Source organism: Theropithecus gelada, chromosome 1 (assembly GCF_003255815.1).
Source record: "Theropithecus gelada isolate Dixy chromosome 1, Tgel_1.0, whole genome shotgun sequence".
Lineage (NCBI taxonomy): Eukaryota > Metazoa > Chordata > Mammalia > Primates > Cercopithecidae > Theropithecus > Theropithecus gelada.
In genome coordinates, this window is record NC_037668.1 from 43,757,271 (window position 1) to 43,777,277 (window position 20,007).

The following is a 20,007-nucleotide window of genomic DNA, read 5'->3' on the forward strand; positions in this document are numbered from 1 at the left end:
CCCCAAAAAAAAAAAAAAAAAAAAAAAAAAAAATTATAAAGCGAAATACCCCATTAACCTTATTGTGTGAAATAGACCTTTTTCTAATTTCTTCCGAGCATTGCACTTTGGTGAGGAAAAATCTAATTGTGATATTAAACTACCACCTTCAGGCCCTAGGTTGAAGGTAAGGAAAGCTGTTGTACTATAAAAACCATTTCTAGAGTATGAGTAGCAATACTGTATATATTTTACTTACAACTTGTTTAAAAATTGTAAACGGTTTTGTCTATAAAGTACTGTGACCTTGGTATTGAATGGTAAAGTACATATTGTAAAAAAGTTGTTTATACTTAACCTTTTTATCATGTTTTCCAAAATCAAGTGACACCAGAGTGTTTTAGATCTCAGCTTCTTCTTGAGGAAGTCTGATTTTCAGAAGTTTACATTTTTTTCCTACAATTCAAAGATTTGTATGAAATGATGCATTAGTAATGAGGAAGAATAATCAACGTTAAGGATCCTGCATTTGGCTCACAGCTTGAAATTAGCATGTTGGTTTTTCAAAAGACAGGAAAGCAGTCCAAGAAATAACATAGGCCAGGGTTTTTCAGCCTTGGCACTGTTCACATTTGAGAGCAGAGAATTCTTTGTTGGGACTGTCCTGTGCACTGTAGGGTACTTAGCAGATGCCGGTAACCCTACCCCACCCCACCCCTACTGTGACAACAAAAATGTTGTAGAACCCTGCTAAAACTAGTAGGGACGTTGAAAGATCATGAGGTCTGCTAACCGCTAGGGAAATTCAAGTTAAGAGGCAAAATGAAGTATCTTGGCAGGTCACCCAGTTGATTATTTCCCTGTTATTTTTTGGAGTAAAAAAAAAAAAATGGAGGCTTGAGTCAGGTGTGGTGGTGTGTGCATGTAGTTCCAGCTTCTTCTAGGGTGACTGAGACAGGAGGATGTTGAGCCCAGGAGTTTGAGGCCAGCCTGGGCAACATAGTAATACCTCGTCCTTTTAAAAAAAAAAAAAAAAAAGGGGGCAGGGGGGCCGGGGCCGCAAAATTGGTTTAACCCGGGGGGGGGGGGGTGGGGGGAGGTAAGATTGCGGGGCGGCACTCGGGCCTGGGGGAAGGAGGGGGGGGGGGGGGGGGGGGGGGGGAAGAGCTGGGTGTGGTGGGTGTGGTGGCTCATGCCTGTAATGAGCCAGGAGGCCGAGGTCAGCGGATTGCTTGAGCTCAGGAGTTCAAGACCACCCTGGACAACGTGGCAAGACCCTGTCTCTACTAAAAATGCAAAAAAAAAAAAAAAAAAAAAAAAAAAAACCCAGCTGGGCGTGGTGGTCCCTACCTGTGGTCTGTGCTGCCAGCTACCCAGAAGGCTGAGGTGGGAGGATCATTTGAACCTGGGAATCGGAAGTTGCAGTGAGCTGAGATCTTGCCACTGCACTCCAGCCTGGGTGACAGAGTGAGACTCCATCTCAAAAAAAAACAAAACAAAACAAAAACAACAACAACAACAAAAAAGGCTTAAATTCAGGTTACATCAGAAGTGGTGGGGTTGAAAATGGTAGTGGTGTCACATCAGACTGCTGAACTGTTTTTAAAACTTTCTAGGCTTAAGACTTTACATTTTAAAATTATCGGGCTTTCATTTATTGTGGATAGTATCTATTGAAATTTAAACTTTAAAAATTTTGCTTTAGTGAGAATAACATTTTATTTTTTGAAAATCTTTTATTTTTTACTTAGTTTTTTTTTTATTTGAGACAGTCTGGAGTGCAGTGGCATGATTTCAGCTCACTGCAACCTCCACCTCCCAGGTTCAAACCATTCTCGTGCCTCAGCCTCCCAAGTAGCTGGAACTGTGGCCATGTGCCACCACGCCCAGCTAATTTTTGTATTTTTAGCAGAGTTGGGGGTTTGCCATATTGGCCAGGCTGATCTCAAACTCCTGACCTCAAGTGATCTTCCTGCCTCACCCTCCCAAAGTGCTGGGATTACAGGTGTGAGCCACTGTGCCCCGCCTGAAAATCTTTTAAATGTCTGGTTTAGTAAGATAGTTAGATTCTCATAACCAATTCTGTATTCAAACTGTGATTATAAGATTTTTTGGGTGAAGTATATGAAGAAAATCTGGCCTCACAGATACACAGTTGAAATAGGGAAGGTCTCACAGATCTCCTAAAAGGATTTTGGGTCCTCACAGGTCCTCTTATGCTTAGATAATTGCTGCGCTAGAAAGATACAATTTGGACTTATTAAAAAAATGAGATGTGGAAGTATTATTATTTGGTGTGGTGATGCATTCTGTTTAAGAGATTATGGGCCAGGAATGGTGGCTCACACCTATAATCTGTACTTTTAGAGGCTGAGGTGGGCAGGTTCGTTTGAGCCCAGGAATTGGAGATCAGCTTGGGCAACAAAATAAGACCCTATCTCTACAAAAAATAAAATAAATAAAAGTTAAAATAGATGATTATTCTAATAGAAATTAGATAAGAACCAGTGGGCACCCAAACCTGATTGAAAGTCTTTTGACCCCAATTATATATTGACCCAAATTATATATTGATCATATGGAGAGAAAAATTATTAGCTATCTGATGGGTAGGGAGATACCTGGTTATGACATATGGGCCCTTCTAACTGTCTTAGTTGCAATATTTTCTAATTGCACTGATTGCTCCTTTCTAAAAATACTGGTTTATGCTAGAGTTTTGTTTCTCAACTTGATTTGGTTAAATGCTTTTTAATCTTCCAGCTTTAAAAAAAAAAAAACAGTATAGATGCATATTTGCCGTAAGCAAATGTTTACAAATAATACAGGGATACAGAAGTCAGTAATTAGATGTCGCTCTTGTATGTTAACAAACATAGCCTGAGTCATCTTATAAATAGCATACCCAGTGCCTTGGCATTTTCAGTGGTAAAAGTCAAATGCTCATGTAGTTCTGTGTGTAAAATGGCTGCAGGAATAGGGTTAGTAGATAATATGATATAATTATTTGGTTTATGAGAATCCTAGCATCCTATATTCTGTTTGTTTATCAAAAATTGTTATGTAACCAGTTGCCTACTCTTATATTTCTTCATAAGAAAATACTGGTCAGATCTACTTCTTCATTTTTTTCAATAATTACAAATTATAGGAAATAATTTGTCCTTAATTGTCTTTGGAAATGTGGTTAAGAGAAGTGTAACTAGATTTCTTTAAAATTGTGTTCTAGCCCAGGCTGGAGTGCAGTGGCACGATCACTCCTCACTACAGCCTTGACCTCCTGGGCGTAGGTGATCCCTCCCACCTTAGACTCCTAGGTAGCTGGAACCACAGGCACATGCCACCGTGCCTAATTTTTTGTAGAGATGGGTTTTGTCCTGTTGCCCAGGCTGGTCTCAAACTCCTGGGCTCAAGTAATCTGCCTGCCTTGGCCTCCCAAAGTGTTGTGCCTGGTCTCAAATTGTTGTTGTTTTTGAAGAGACTGGGGTCTTGCTATGTCATGTGCATGCTGGTCTCAAACTCCTGAGCTCAAGGGATCCTCCTGCCTCAGCCTCCAGAGTAGCTGGGACTATGCACCATACCTGGCTTCCAGTTCTTTAGAATGATAACTTTTAATTGATATTGAACATGTGATATTGTTGTGCTTGGGTAAATTCCACTTTCTTAAAACAATTAGTCAATACACTGTTATTACTACTTCTTTAAGACAACTCAGATTAGCTTCTGATGAACTATTTTTGGCTTTTAAAAACAATTGAATACTTTCTCATGCATTTTGATGAACTGTTGTGATTCTTTAGCTCTAACAAGTAAATTACGAACATAAAAATTAAAAATGGACAAGAATTCCAGGCATTTGGGCCTTCTGTCAATTTAGTAGGACTGAAAAGTATTTGGGGGCCTACATTCATGCCCTCATTTTAATTCAGGATCTTGAAATCCGTGGTACATTGCAGTTTGCAAGGCAGGTGGATCACTTGAGGTCAGAAGTTCGAGACCAGCCTCACCAACATGGTGAAACCCTGTCTCTACTAAAAATACAAAATTAGCTGGGCATGTTGACCAACGAACTACTTGGGAGGCTGAGGCAGGAGAATCACTTGAACCTGGGAGGCAGAGGTTGCAGTGAGCTGCACTCCAGCCTGGGCAATAAAAGCGAAACTCCATCTCAAAAAAAAAAAAAAAAAAAAAAAGGTGAACTAAAAACTTGTACCATTTTTATTGTTTCATAATTCGTTTTAAAACCAGTCTTCCCTTCTCGTTGCCACCTCACATTAATCAGCAGATGATTCTGAAAGTTAAATTCTACATTTTGTTTCAGAATTGGTGTGGCAGCAGGGGATTCACCCAAAGAGAGTGTGATAGTTTTTTTTTTTTCTTTTTTGAGGTCTCAAACTTCTGACCTCAGGTAATTCACCCGCCTCGGGACCCCAAAGTGCTGGGATTACAGGCATGAGCCACCGTGCCTGTAATAATGTTTATAATAATGGCCTGTGATAATGTTTATAATAAATCTGTTTAAATGTTTATAGTATAAACATGTATAAATGTTTATAATAAATCTGATTTCTACAATTATTTTTGTACTTCATTTTAAAGGCATCGTCACCACTGATTATCTTTTCTCTCTCTCTCTTTTTTTTCTGAGACGGAGTTTCGCCCTTATTGCCCAGGCTGGAATGCAATGACGCAACCTTGGCTCACTGCAACCTCTGCCTCTTGGGTTCAAGTGAATCTCCTGCTTCAGCCTCCAGAGTAGCTGGGATTACACGCACACGCCGCCACACCTGGCTAATTTTTGTATTTTTAGTAGAGATGGTGTTTCACCATGTTGGCCAGGCTGGTCTCAAACTCCTGACCTCAGGTGATCTCCCTGCCTCAGTCTCCCAAAGTGCTGGGATTACAGGTGTGAGCCACTGCACCCAGCCGCCTCCATTTTTATTTTTATTTTATTTTATTTATATTTCGAGATGGAGTTTCGCTGTTGTTGCCCAGGCTGGAGTGCAATGGCACGATCTCGGCTCACTGCAACCTCCACCTCCCAGGTTCAAGTGATTCTCCTGTCTCAACCTCCTGAGTAGCTGAGATTACAGGCATGGACCACCATGCCTGGCTAACTTTTGTATTTTTAGTAGAGATGGGATTTCACCATGTTGGCCAGGCTGGTCTCACACTCCTGACCTCAGGTGATCCATCTGTCTTGGCCTCCCAAAGTGCTTGGATTACAGGTGTTAGCTACCGTGCCCGGCCTTCATTTTTATAATACAAGCTTGTGTAGAACTTTTTGTTGCCTTATTAATGATTTCTTTTTTTTTTTTTTTTTTGTTAGACAGAGTCTTGCTCTGTCCCCAGGCTGGAGCGGAGTGGTGCAATCTTGACTTACTGCAACCTCCGCCTCCCGGGTTCAAGCAGTTCTCCTGCCTCAGCCTCCTGAGTAGCTGGGACTATAGGCGCGCGCCACCTCACCCAGCTAATTTTTTTGTATTTTTAGTTGAGATGGGGTTTCACCATGTTGGCCAGGATGGTCTTGATCTCTTGACCTCCTGATCTGCCTGCCTCGGCCTCCCAAAGTGCTGGGATTACAGGCATGAGCCACCGGACTTGGCCCTTATTAATGATTTCAATAGCCGTACATTTTGCTTTTGCTCGTGGTTGTTTACCTCTGTAACCACTGTTGCTAAGGAAATTTGGTGTATATAATATTGGTAGTATTGTAATTAAAATATTTTCCTTGGCCGGGCGCGGTGGCTCACGCCTGTAATCCCAGCACTTTGGGAGGCCGAGGTGGGCGGATCACAAGGTCAGGAGATCGAGACCACAGTGAAACCCCGTCTCTATTAAAAATACAAAAAATTAGCCGGGCACGGTGGCGGGTGCCTGTAGTCCCAGCTACTCAGGAGGCTGAGGCAGGAGAATGGCGTGAACCCGAGAAGCGGAGCTTGCAGCGAGCCGAGATCGTGCCACTGCACTCCAGCCTGGGCGACAGAGCGAGACTCCGTCTCAAAAAAAAAAAAAAAACAAACAAAAATTTCCTTAATGTTTATGATTGTTGCCATTGACTAAGTTGATAAGTCACATAACATTCTATACTGTCATCTGGTGGCCTTGTGAATAATCTTGTATTAATATTACTTGGAATATTTAACATGTATAACAAGTATCTTTTTCCTTCTGTGCTAAAAACAGAAGATAATTTCATTAAACCCTAATATCAATGACAATATCGTATTCAGGATAGTATTTACTTAATATTAGTAACACTGCTTTTGCTGGATGATCAGCAATCATTTTTTCTTCTTATAGGTGGGAAAGCTAAACCTAAGTCATTCATAAGGGGCCTAGCAATGACAGCTTATGATTTTATCTCAAGGCCTTTATCCCTAGTAGTTTAAACTGACAGGTTTATTTTCCTGCATTTCAAACCACTATCAGAAAATGCTGATAACCTTATTAAGCTTTTTCTTTTCTTTTCTTTTCTTTTTTTTTTTTTTTTTTTGAGACCGTCTCACTCTGTCGCCCAGGCTAGAGTGCAGTGGCGCAATCAGAGTTTAATGCAGCCTCTGCCTCCCTGGTTCAAGTGATTCTCATGCCTCAGCCTCCCGAGTAGCTTGGATTACAGGCATGTGCCATCAAGCCCGGCTAATTTTTGTATTTCTAGTAGAGATGAGGTTTCACCATGTTGGCCAGGCTAGCCTCGAACTCTTGGCCGCAAGTGATTCACCTGCCTTGGCCTCCCAGAGTGCTGGGATTACAGGCATGAGCCACTGCGCCTGGCATGTTTTCATCTTTTTTTTTTTTTTTTTTGAGACAGGGTCTCACTCTGTTGCCTAGGCTGGAGTGCAATGGTGTGACCATGGCTCACTGCAACCTCAAACTCCTAGGCTCATGTGATCCTCTGCCTCAGCCTCCCAAGTAGCTGGGATTACAGGTATGTGCCATCATGCCCAGCTAATTTTTTAATTTTTCTTTTGTAGGGATGGGTTGTTGCTATGTTGACCAGGCTGGTTTTGAACTGCTGGCCTCAAGCAGTCCTCCTGCCTTGGCCTCAAAGTGGTAGGATTACAGGAACTAAGCCACTGCACCCAGTCAAGTTTTCATCTATTGCTGTAACATGTGAGAGCTAAAAATGGTGTGTAAATTATTAGTTTTCTAGAAACATCTTTAGTTTTCTATAAGAAAACATAGAATTTATTTAGCTTTTAAAAAATGCTGTAGCAGCTGGATGTGTTGGCTCATGCCTGTATTTCCCAGCACATTGGGAGGCTGAGGTGGGCGGATCACTTGAGGTCAGGAGTTCGAGACCAACTTGGGCAACATGGTGAAACCCCATCTCCACTAAAAATACAAAAAATAGCTGGGCACGGTGGTGCATGCCTGTAATTCCAGCTACTCGGGGGTTGAGGTATGAGAATCACTTGAACCCGAGAGGTGGAGGTTGCAGTGAGCCACGATCACACCACTGCACTCCAGCCTTACTCTGTCTCAAAAGAAAAAAAAAGGGCTGTAGCAAATTTTTTTCAACCTAGATTTGGACTCATTTGTCTGGATGGATTAGTGATTGTCCTGAATATGAGAGCTGTAGTTCTAGTGCGAAGACAGAAACTACCCTGAGTCTTGTCCTATAGCTAGTGTGCTTAAGATGGATTCACCACTCAAAATGATTTGCTTGAAAGGTGAGGGCTTTATAACATGGAGGAGAATATGAAGCAAAATTTCAGAAAGATAGTAAAATCTGTAAATAACTTTTTATTAACCTATTTGAGAATGCCATAAAAGCAAGCCACAAAAGTCTTGCGTGTCCAGTTCTGAAAGGAGAATTTTATGTTTCTCACATAGTTCTTAGGCATAATAAACTTTTTTCTATGAACTTGCATAGAGAAGTAAGGCATAATAAACTTATTTAAATATATTTTTTTCTTAATTTGACTGTGTAAGTAGCATTTCCTTCTTGTCCTTCAGTTGACTATCTTTCTATTTGAGGATTTTATTAAACTGAAGAGATTATTCATTAACTATCACTTTTCCATGTTATCCACAGTGAAGAAAGCCTAAAGTAACATGAGTGTAGTAACTCACATAATATTTATTCATTAGTCCTTCAGTAATTTAAAAATTGCATCTACCTGGAAAATTATTTTGGGTATTGTTTTCCTAAAAATTACCCATGAGATAGTAGTGCTGCTACTACTACTAATAGTAACTGAGAAGTACTGCTTCATTTATTTGTTTGTTTGTTTGTTTTAAAAACAAGGCCTGACTCTGTTACCCAGGCTGGTCTCAAACTCCTGGCTTTGAGCGATCCTCCCGCTTCTGCCTCCCAAAGTGCTGGGATCATAGATGTGAGCCACCACACTCAGCTCTTGTTTTATTTATTGGATACCTGTCATATTCTAAACTCTGTAAACTCGTGTGTTGTTTCATTTAATTATTATTATTATTTTTTTTTGAAGATGGAGTCTTGCTCTGTCACCCAGGCTGGAGTGCAGTGGCACGATCTTGGCTCACTGCAACCTCAGCCTCCCGGGTTCAAGTGATTCTCTTGCCTCAGCCTCCCGAGTGGCTGGGACTGCAGGTGCACGCCACCACACCCACCTAATTTTTATATTTTTAGTAGAGACGGGTTTTCACCATGTTGGCAAGGATGATCTCAATTTCTTGACCTCACCTGCCTCGGCCTCCCAAAGTGCTGGGATTACAGGTGTGAGCCACTGCGCCCCGACTGTTTTATTTCTTAACCCTGTGATATAGGTACTATTATGATTATTTTCATTTTACACATTTGATATTGGGGGAAATTGGGTATGATGAAATTTTAGAAATACTATTTTCATTTAGTTTTATTACGTTGGCTGAGAGTCCTGTGTTGCATGCAGTAACTTTGGGCATAAAATTATGATAGGAAACCCATTTCAAAGGTGTTAAGTGATTTGTCCACTTACACGTGCTATATGTCTGATCCAAGATTTGAATCCAGACCTCTGAATCCCAAACCCATATACTTACTATTATTATTATTACACTAAGTGAATTGAATTCACTAGTCTTACTTCATTTGAAAAAATTTGTTCACATTATTAATAGAATGCAACACTTGCATTGGTGGTACGTGGTGGTAAATGAAGATTATACTTTGTGCTCCTGCATGTTTATCGTCTTCTGCCACCTCTAAAGGTAGAGTATGAGAGAGATGTGTAGAATGCAGGGCCTCCAGAAATCCCAGCCCGAAGTTTAGACCTGTTAGTTATTTTAAGAAGTTTTCTAATGCTACTCATTTTCTGTCTTTTCACTGAAGTTTGTTGTTGTTGTTGCCTTTTTGCAGCAGTGATTCCAGCAGTAGTTCAAGTGATGATTCTCCAGCTCGATCAGTTCAGTCTGCAGCAGTCCCAGCACCCACTTCACAGTTGCTTTCATCTCTGGAAAAAGATGAGCCCCGTAAAAGTTTTGGGATCAAGGTCCAGAATCTTCCAGTACGCTCTACAGGTAAAATTTTGTGTGAATGTCCTTTCCTCTGTGCTACTACTGAGGAATGAGGTATGATACTGCATTACATTGAAATAACTTTGGGCATAAAATTATGATGGAAAACCCATTTCAAAATATTAACGTTTTAAATGAGGAAACCTATGAATAATGGAAAAGTCTGCTTAAGCTATTCTGTGGTCTCTCCTTTACTCATAATATTTTTAATTGACAGCTGACCATAATATACTGTTACTCCTACATTAGTCATGTTGAGCATGTAAACAAGTTAAAACTGTTAGTATATAGTCATACCAACAAAGACCAAATTAAGTATTTCTTAGCTAAGTGTATTTCAGTGATTGCTTAAATTATTTATTAAAATAGCCTAAAAACTTATGTATCAGGTTTGTGAGTAGAGTTATTGAGACATCAATGTTGATGAGCTTTTGATTTAGAGTACTTGGTAATTTAGAAATGGACAAGGGAGTAAAATTGGCTTGCCTTTCTATACACCTTTTATATTTCTAATAAAGCAAATTAACACAAGACCCCCAGATGGTATGATTCATCTGTAAAGGATATTAAAATTGTTTAGCATGCTACATGACACTTCTCACACAATTTCATCATTGAGATGATCCTTGGAAAGATAGAAAGATGCCTTTCCATTTCAAGTCTTTAACACTTTATAAATATATATATAAAATTTTTATTATGAAACATACCCCAAAGTAGAAGGAATAGCAAAATGAACTCCCCTTATACCCAAGATTCAGAAATCATCATTTTGCCATTTTTGCTTTATCTGTTTCCTGTCTTCCGGCTTTCCTACTCTTTTTTTTTTTTTTTTTTTTTTTAAACCTTTAGGGTGAATCCTTGATGTTGTTTTATTTCACACCCACTTACAGATATGTATTTATGTATATATCTGTAATATATAAGGGCATTTTTCTGGATAACCACAGTATCATTCTTACCTAACAAATAACCAATACTGTCATCTAACACTTAGTTTATTTTCAGACTTGTACAATAATCTCCAAAATGTGTTTTTGGAGCTTTTTTGTTTGAAAAAGTAATGTTTTAATGACAATAAAACTTAAGTCACATCTCAGGCTAGATCCATTTGTGGTTCATAAGCATGATTATTGGGTTTTCACGCCGTGTGCGTTGTGCCTCCTTCAAACCTTATTACGACATTGGCATATTACCTATCTGACATGAACAAAAAAATGGGAAAATCAGGCTAAAGATTTAGTAGGTTGCTTATTGAGTTATAATTAAATTAGAAGAATTAATAACTTGGTTCTGTTTGGGAATTTAGATACAAGCCTTAAAGATGGCCTTTTCCATGAATTTAAGAAATTTGGAAAAGTAACTTCAGTGCAGATACATGGAACTTCAGAAGAGAGGTATGGTCTGGTATTCTTTCGTCAGCAAGAGGACCAAGAAAAAGCCTTGACTGCATCAAAAGGAAAACTTTTCTTTGGCATGCAGATTGAAGTAACAGCTTGGATAGGTCCAGGTAAGACACAAGCAAGGCGAGTTTGAGTTACACATCATACACACTGTTTGTGTTGCAGTATATGAGAAGGCAGCGTATGATCCTGAATGAGGACACTATTCTGGCTTTATTTATTGACATGTTTCCATTGTCTTCTGTTTTAAAAGATGGTTCTATTTATTGTTCAACTTAATAAAAAGCATTGTTTTGGTTAGGGAGGATAGATTTTTCTGTTGCTATAATGGAGACTTGGTAACTGTTAAGAGCCTGAAAGGCAGAACTGTAGACCCTTATTAAGTCCAGCCTTCCCAAAAGGATTGAATTTATCAAAACTAGGAGGTAGCTCCTAGGAGTATGACAACAGAATTACCTTGAATTAGAAAGGAAACTACTTCTGGCTGGGCGCGGTGGCTCATGCCTGTAATCCCAGCACTTTGGAGACTGGATCATCTGAGGTCAGGAGTTCAAGACCAGCCCGGCCAACATGGTGACACCCTGTTTCTACTAGAAATACAAAAATTAGCTGAGCGTGGTGGTGCACGCCTGTAATCCCAGCTACTTGGGAGACTGAGGCAGGAGAATCGTGTGAACCTGGGAGGTGGAGGTTGTAGTGAGCTGAGATCGCATCACTGTACTCCAGCCTGGGTGACAGAGCAACACTGCATCTTAATAAATAAATAAAATAAAAAGAAAAAAGAAGGCAAACTACCTCTTAATATTGATGCGAGGGACTTGTTAGAACAATTTTATTTCTATTATACCAAATACAAATTGCGTCTGTTTTTCCAGCTTGCATGACCTTGAAGACAGAGTAACAGGAATAAGCCTTATCGGTGCAACCCGCTGAGAATTTCCAGGGAACATTTTATTATCTTGAACCTACCTGTGAAACCTGTTGTAAGGCAGGAAATCTCACACATGGCTTGCATCGGCATTTCTCCTGTTTCAGGACCGCCTGCAGTACTTGTTTAAAAATACAGACTCTTTAACTCTGCTCCAGCTTACTGATTCAGAATTTACACACTTAAGTTTGGGAACCCCTGATTTAAGAGAACTTGTGAGTAAATCTGTAAAGGAATCAATAGAAACATTAAAAATTTATGGTCACCTTATGAAGCTAAGACAATTGAACTTGTAAGACTTTTAAGTGGAATTTGTAGGGTAAACATGGCCTGTTATAGGATAAATATGAATATTCTCAGAATTCATTTATTAGACAATTACAAAGAAAAAAAATGTAGTTCCCCTGATGAGGATGCACAAATATGTTATTTGCATAGTAAAACTGGCATGGAATTTTTAGGGTGATCACTGCAAAATGGTCACTCTGATGTTACCATGAAACATAACAATTCAAAGGAGTATTATCTTTTCAAAGGATAATAGGTTAAGCCTTCACAGACCTTCTTCCATCAAGCTTGAGATGGACTGCCCTAAATTTTACTAAACTAAGAGCAACTCCAGGAGTTCTTTAAAATTTAACATATTTGGAACAGGTCAGAACTGCTTGAGAAACATTTAGAATGTCATATGATCTATATACATTTCTAGAGCCAATTATAATTATTAAGTAAGGAAGATCTCATCCAGGGCATTCAGTATGTAACTTTTATCTCTAGATGGTAGGGCTAGCTTGAGATTTTTACTGTAAAAAGCTTTTAACCTAGATATTTAGCACCTAGGAAGTAGGATTTACCTACTTGCCAGTGAAAATTTTGAGAAGTTTGGTTGGTTCAAACATAAGAAAAGCTAAATAATTTTCCCAGATAGGACAACATTAAATACCAGTTAAATGGGATATGTGAAAGCAGTTGAATTTTGAGTATGGAGACTTAGTTGGAATTTTACTGTCAGATGGTTAAATCATGAATGTTATATTGAAATGTATTAAGCTGATTGCTTAGGTCAAGGATTATTTTCAAAGATCCAAATCCAAGAAACCTAACTTTGCATATAGACCGCTTGGTGGCCTCTAAGATTTCTTTTCCCATACATTGCATTACAATCCCCTAAACATGAAATTACAGGTTCAAGAAATTTTTTCCCAAATGTGTGTGGACATTAAGACTTTGACTGGTTGTGAAGGTTAAGTGGACTACATGTGAAAAACTTTTTTTTTTTTTCTTTTGCTAACTGAATTTCCGATCTTGAAAATTTACTGCTGAGCGTGGTGGCTCACACCTTGATTGATTGATTGATTGATTGGAGACAGGGTCTCACTCTGTTGCCACCCAGGCTGGAGTGTAGTGTCATAATCATAGCTCACCAAAACCTCGGCCTCCTGGGCTCAAGCGATCCTCCTGTCTTGGCCTCCCAAAGTGCTAGGATTATAGGCATGAGCCACCATGCCTGACCAAGCTCATGCCTATAAACACTGGGAGGCTGAGGCAGGAGGATCGCTTGAGCCCAGGAGTTTGAGATGAGCCTGGGCCACAAAGTGAGACCCCATCTCTACAAAAAATAAAAAACCAGGCCCTGTAGTCCCAGATACTTGGGAGGCTGAGGTGGGAGGATTGCTTAAGCCCAGGAGTTTGAGGCTGCAGTAAGCTATGATCCCACCACTGCACTCCAGCCTGGGCAACAGAGCAAGACCCTGTCTCCAAGGGGGAGAAAGAAAGAAAGTAAATGTACCAGGCCATTTGGTGGGAATGAAGCCATTACAGATTTTAATAGTTGCAAATCATGCTTTCCTCTTGTGATTCTGCCTTTCGGAGCACAAACCTCAATATTCTATCTGAATTTTTTGAAATATTCTCAAATGTCTGCCCACATTTAAATGAAGACCAAATTGAGCTTAAAATGAGATATATTCCTTTGACATATGCAGAATATATGGAGACAGCTATTATGACCCCTGGGCAGTTTCTGGGTCCACCTGAGTTTGTGAAAGTACATCATAGTCTGATTGATGAAAGTGGTAAGATTAATTGAGCTACCATTGGAGCCATCAGTCTGGACTCAGAAGTGAGATGTATTCTGACTTAAGGTCCCTGAAATTGAGTTTTAAAAATACCAGTGTCGTTGACATTATCAGTAATGTTCAATGGCTGACCCTAAATGCTTCATTTCAGTAAAGTTGATTAAATATTAATTTTTTGGATGGCTTTGTTTTACATTAAGAAAAAAGAACACACAGTAGTTTCCTATAATTGTTATCTACAAAACCTTGAGTGTTCCTGCCTTAGACCAAGTTTATAAATGGAGGTTCAGAGAAAGGCTATGATAAATTACAAGTTAAGCCAGGGCTTTTGATCATAAAAAAATAGAGGCCGGATGTGGTGTCTCACACCTGTAATCCCAGCACTTTGGGAGGCTGAGGCGGGTGGATCACCTGAGATCAGGAGTTCGAGACTAGCGTGCCCAACATGGCGAAACCCCGTCTCTACTAAAAATACAAAAAATTAGCTAGGCGTGGTGGTGGGCGCCTGTAATCCCAGCTACTTGGAAGGCTGAGGCAGGAGAATTGCTTGAATCCAGGAGGCAGAGATTGCAGTGGGCTGAGATTGCTCCATTGCACTCCAGCCTGGGCGACAAGAATGAAACTCCGTCTCAAAAAAAAAAAAAGAAAAGAAAAGAAGTCGTAACAATCACTTAACCTCTTTCCGTTTGTCATTGGGGACCATGCAATATCAAAAGATATTTAAAACATACTGCTTTAATCAGTTTTCATAGTTACTCTTATATCTAAAATTTCTGCATTTAGACAGTTGATTTATTGTGTTAGTATGAGAGGGGCGAAATGCTAAATATCTTGTAAAATGTTGAAAAGTAAATGAAATTAAACAATGAAGGTGGACTATTTTCAGCTGAGTTTTTGTATCTATTTCAGAGTGTAGTTTTATACTCCAAATTGAGAGCCTACTATGTAATTTTGGAAATTAGGATTAGGCTCAAATAATTAATTACCTTTTTTGCTGGGGTTTAAAATCTATTTCCGTGTCAGTGATTATTTTTAAAACAAATCAGGCCAAGTGCAGTGGCTCACGCCTGTAATCCCAGCACTTTGGGAGGCTGAGGCAGGAGGATTGCTTGAGACCAGCCTGGGCAACAAAGTGAGTCCTTATCTCTATGGCGTGGGGGGGAAAAAAACTAGCGAGGCATGATGGCATGCACCGGTGGTCCCAACTACTTAGGAGGCTGAGGTTGGAGGATTGCTTGAGCCTGGGAGGTTGAGGCTCCTGTGAGCCATGATCGTTCCAGTACACTCCAGTCTGGGTGGCAGAGCGAGACTCTGCCCCAAAAACGACAACAGATCACCTTAGCAAAGATATCTGCTTTATTTTTTCTATTTTATTTTTGAGACAGGTTCTCTCATCACCCAGGCTAGAGTGCAGTGGCATGATCACAGTTCACTGCAGCCTCAACTTCTCATGCTCATGCTATTCTCCCACCTCAGCCTCCCGAGTAGCTGAGAATACAGACGTGCGCCACCATACCTGGCTAATTTTTTTTTTTTTTTGGTAGAGATGGGGTTTCAACATGTTGCCCAGGCTAGTCTCAAACTTGGGGGCTCAAGCGATCCTCCCACCTTGGCATCTTAAAGTGCTGGAATTACAGGCATGAGCCACCATTCCCAGCTAATTTAGCAGATTTAAATCAGTTTATTTTTTAATTTTAAAGGTTAAACAAAGTGTTACTTTAGCCTTAATTTTTTAAAAAAATGTTTCTTTAGCCTTTGTATTCCTTTTTTGCTTTAGAGTTAATAAGGGGTGGCTATTTCTGAAGGTGTTTATGGTATTTCAGTTTGTGTGAGTATTCAAGCCTATTATTTCAGACATTTTGTTTTTTAAATGTAGATTTTTTTCCATAATATATAAATATGCATTAAAATACCCTCTTTTCTTTTTACTCGGCCCCCATTCCACTTACAGAAACGGAAAGTGAAAATGAATTTCGCCCCTTGGATGAAAGGATAGATGAATTTCACCCCAAAGCAACAAGAACTCTCTTTATTGGCAACCTTGAAAAAACCACTACTTACCATGACCTTCGCAACATCTTCCAACGCTTTGGAGAAATTGTGGTATGTTGCTTTTACTATGAAAACAATTTTAGGTCTTTGTCATAACACATAAAGCATATAGTACAGATTATATTTGGAAAGGTGATGTTTAATGGTGTAATGAATATTGCTGTGTGCTTTTAGCTCTTGCTAAAAGATAATCCAGAGAAACCCATTGGGTATGGTTCTATATATGTGTGTAAAAATGTAATATATGTCCTTTGTTTACACATACATAATTTCTTATTTCTCTCTTTTTTTTTTTTTGAGACAGTGTATCACTCTGTCTCCCAGCGTGGAGTGCAGTGTCATGATTACGACTCAAGGCAGCCTCAACTTCCTGGGCTCAAGTGATCCTCCCACCTCTCAGTCTCCTGAGTTGCTGGGACTTACAGACGTGTCCCACCATGCCCAACTAATTTTCGTGGTTTTTTGTAGAGGTGGTGTTTTGCCGTGTTGCCCAGACTGATTCTTACCCAATTTTTGTCTTTGTTCTTTGGGTTCTGGGTTTTTTTTGTTTGTTTTTTTTTTTTTTTTTTTTTTTGAGATGGAGTCTCACTCTGTCACCCAGGCTGGAGTGCAGTGGCCAGATCTCAGCTCACTGCAAGCTCCGCCTCCTGGGTTCACGCCATTCTCCTGCCTCAGCCTCCCGAGTAGCTGGGACTACAGGCGCCTGCCACCTCGCCCGGCTAATTTTTTGTATTTTTTTTTTAGTAGAGACGGGGTTTCACCGTGTTAGCCAGCATGGTCTCAATCTCCTGACCTCGTGATCCACCCGTCTCGGCCTCCCAAAGTGCTGGGATTACAGGCTTGAGCCACCGCACCCGGCCTGGGTTCTGTTTTAATGCCATCTCTAGTCCTGTGGATTGAAAGGAAAATCTGGAAGAGAAAAATATTTGTAAAAATGAAGCAGCAGGCTGAGCATGGTGGCTCACACCTATAATCCTAGCACTTTGGGAGGGTGAGGTAGGCAGATCACTTTGAGCTCAGAACTTTAAGACCAGCCTGGGCAACATGGCGAGACCCTGTCTCTACAAAAAGACAAAAATTAGCTCGGCATTGGTGGCTTGCTTCAGTAGTCCCAGCTACTCAGGAGGCTGAGGCTGGAGAACCACTTGCGCCCAGAAAGCAGAGGCTGTGGTGAGCCGAGATCATGCCACTGTACTCCAGCCTGGGTGACAGAGTGAGACCCTGTCTCCAAAAACAGAAGCAGCAAATTAGCGTATGATTGTTTTGTGATCACAGTGCACATCAGAAATGCCTTGGGGATTGCTAGAATATGGATGTCGTCTGTTAGCAGTTCAGTTCTATTAGGAAGTTTTAATTTGAATCATTTATTACGCAAGTCATTGTTAGATTAAGGGGTACAAGAAGTTTTCTGTTCCTTTATGACTCAAAATTGGAGTCAGTTTAAAAATGCAAATACTTTGGTCACAGCTTTGTAATCTTGGGATATACTGTTATTATTTTTTTAGACAGAGTTTCACTCTTGTAACCCAGGCTGGAGTGCAGTGGCGCGATCTTGGCTCACTGCAACCTCTGCCTCCTGGGTTCAAGCGATTCTCCTGCCTCAGTCTCCTGAGTAGCTGGGATTACAGGCGCCCACCACCACGCCCAGCTAATTTTTGCTTTTTTTTTTTTTGAGACAGAATTTGGCTTTTGTTGCCCAGGCTGAAGTGCAATAGCACAATTTTGGTTCACTGCAAACTCTGCCTCCCGGGTTCAAGCAATTCTCCTGTCTCAGCCTCTGGAGTAGCTGGGATTACAGGCGCATGCCACCACACCCGGCTAATATTTTGTATTTTTTATAGAGACGAGGTTTCACCATATTAGTCAGGCTGGTCTCGAACTCCTGACCTCAGGTGATCCCACCGCCTTGGCCTTCCAAAGTGCTGGGATTACAGGTATGAGCCACCACACCCGGCCTAATTTTTGTATTTTTCAGTAGAGACGGGGTTTCACCATGTTGGCCAGACTGGTCTTGAACTCTTCACCTCAGGTGATCTGCCTGCCTTGACCTCCTAAAGTGGTGGGATTACATGTGTGAGCCACCACACCCGGGCTGGGATATATCATTTTGTAAGATATCAGCCTTTCTTATCTCCTCAAAATCTTTCATAGAATCGTAACTTCTGTAGAAATCTGCACATGCCTTCTTTCTTGGTTCAGCCACAGCAAACTTATAGAGAACCGCAACCCCCAATTAATGCTCCAACAATATGATATTACAGATTCTTGGCCAGAAACTCACACATCTGAGGTTTCATCAAAGCACTGGAAGCCCTGGTAGTTAGTTTTATTGTCCTTGATAGGTATGTCAGCCTCACCCCAACGTCCTTCTTGGCTGATGGAGAAATGGATGACCTCATTTTCAATTATTTTGATTTGCCAAATTCTTTTGGTTTTGTGGGAGTAGCATATACTCTTAATTGCAGTTCTACTGCCTACCTAGATGGGTGGTGTGGAATTCAGTAGCCTATGTGGGCTCCAGCTCCTTTTGTCTTTAGACAGTTATCTGTTATTTATTTATTTGTCTTTTAATTTTAAAGGTTAAAGAACAAAGATGTATTAATCTTCTCAGATATCACATTTTATTTATTTATTTTTGAGACAGAGTTTCACTTTTGTCACCTGTGCAATGGTGCGATCTTGGTTCAATGCAACCTCTGCCTCCTGGGTTCAAGCGATTCTCCTGCCTCAGCCTTCAGAATAGCTGGGATTACAGGCACGTGCCATCATGCCTGGCTAATTTTTTATTTTTAGTAGAGACAGGGTTTCACTGTGATGGCCAGGTGGGTGTCAAACTCCTGACCTCAAGTGATCCGCCCGCCTCCACCTCCCAAAGTGCTGGGGTTACAGGCGTGAGCCACCATGCCCACCCAGATATCATATTTTAAATAGCCTGGCCCCTAATAACAATTTTAGATATTACAGAAGGGAATTATTTCTTAGGACTTCATTAAATAGCCTGCCTTTTCTTTATTATCATTAAGTTTCTCTTAATGCTGTTAATAGGGATTTTAAATTTTGAATTTTGAATTGGAATGCTGTTGTTCCTCTGCAGAGAGCTTCACCTGGGACGGATTTCATGGTTTGTGACAACAAATGCTATGTGTTTTACAGCAGACTACTAACTTACTATTGTATTAAGGTGTACAATTTTTTTAACTAAGTAAATGATGATTGAGAATATAACTTTTTTGAGAAATAAATACCCTACATGGACTTGATTCGTTCTAATTTATTTTCTTGGACATATTGGTAAGTTGTATTCATTGTTTTTTTTCAGGATATTGACATTAAGAAAGTAAATGGAGTTCCTCAGTATGCGTTTCTGCAATACTGTGATATTGCTAGTGTTTGTAAAGCTATTAAGAAGATGGATGGGGAATATCTTGGAAATAATCGCCTCAAGGTAAGTGAATTTGCATAAATTATTGTGCTGTTATGATTTGCTTTGTTTTTTAAGATTTGAAGGGTTTTTTTTTTGCATATGCCTTAGTATTTAAGATCCCAGTAAGACAGATAACCATAAAAGTGATATACTTCTTTGCATTCCTATCCTATTATATACTATAATCTGATTAACACTTGATCAGCCAGGCAGGATTGCTTTTTTGTAAATTTCAATTTAATTTTAACCAGATGGTTCCCACTTGAGATGTTGATTTGATAAGATTCCTATAGAAAACCAGTTTTCTCAGAATTCTGTAGTTGAACAGTAATTGTGAACTTTACTAATAGAAATTTTGCTTTTTGTATTCAGCTGGGTTTTGGAAAGAGCATGCCTACAAACTGCGTGTGGCTAGATGGGCTTTCTTCGAACGTGTCAGATCAGTATTTAACACGACATTTCTGCCGATACGGGCCTGTGGTGAAGGTAGGCGGGAGGTTTTGGTGTGTGGTTCAGACTTCTGACTCCCTCATCTTGGTGTTCTCTCCCTTCAGTCTCAATTGCTAGCGTTGCCTTTTTCTTTAATTACTAGCACATTGAAATTATGTTTGCTAAGATTTGGTCAGTAAGGGCATTTGCATCTGTTGCCTTAAGTTGTGAGTATTT

General features: G+C 40.1%; 1 protein-coding gene and 1 non-coding gene across 2 annotated transcripts in view; both read left to right on the plus strand.

Annotated features, from left to right (window-relative positions):
* The window catches only part of SPEN (spen family transcriptional repressor), a 101,933-nt gene that overhangs the window by 61,365 nt on the left and 20,561 nt on the right, over nucleotides 1–20,007 (plus strand). The window contains exons 4-8 of the mRNA XM_025376630.1: nucleotides 9,299–9,459; nucleotides 10,766–10,966; nucleotides 15,817–15,968; nucleotides 19,237–19,362; nucleotides 19,714–19,827. Of these exons, the coding sequence (XP_025232415.1) occupies nucleotides 9,299–9,459; nucleotides 10,766–10,966; nucleotides 15,817–15,968; nucleotides 19,237–19,362; nucleotides 19,714–19,827 (754 nt within the window). The remainder of the gene's footprint in view (nucleotides 1–9,298; nucleotides 9,460–10,765; nucleotides 10,967–15,816; nucleotides 15,969–19,236; nucleotides 19,363–19,713; nucleotides 19,828–20,007) is intronic.
* Nucleotides 10,562–10,662, plus strand: LOC112616449. The gene has a single exon (XR_003117638.1). It is a non-coding gene; the product is annotated as a small nucleolar RNA U13 (small nucleolar RNA).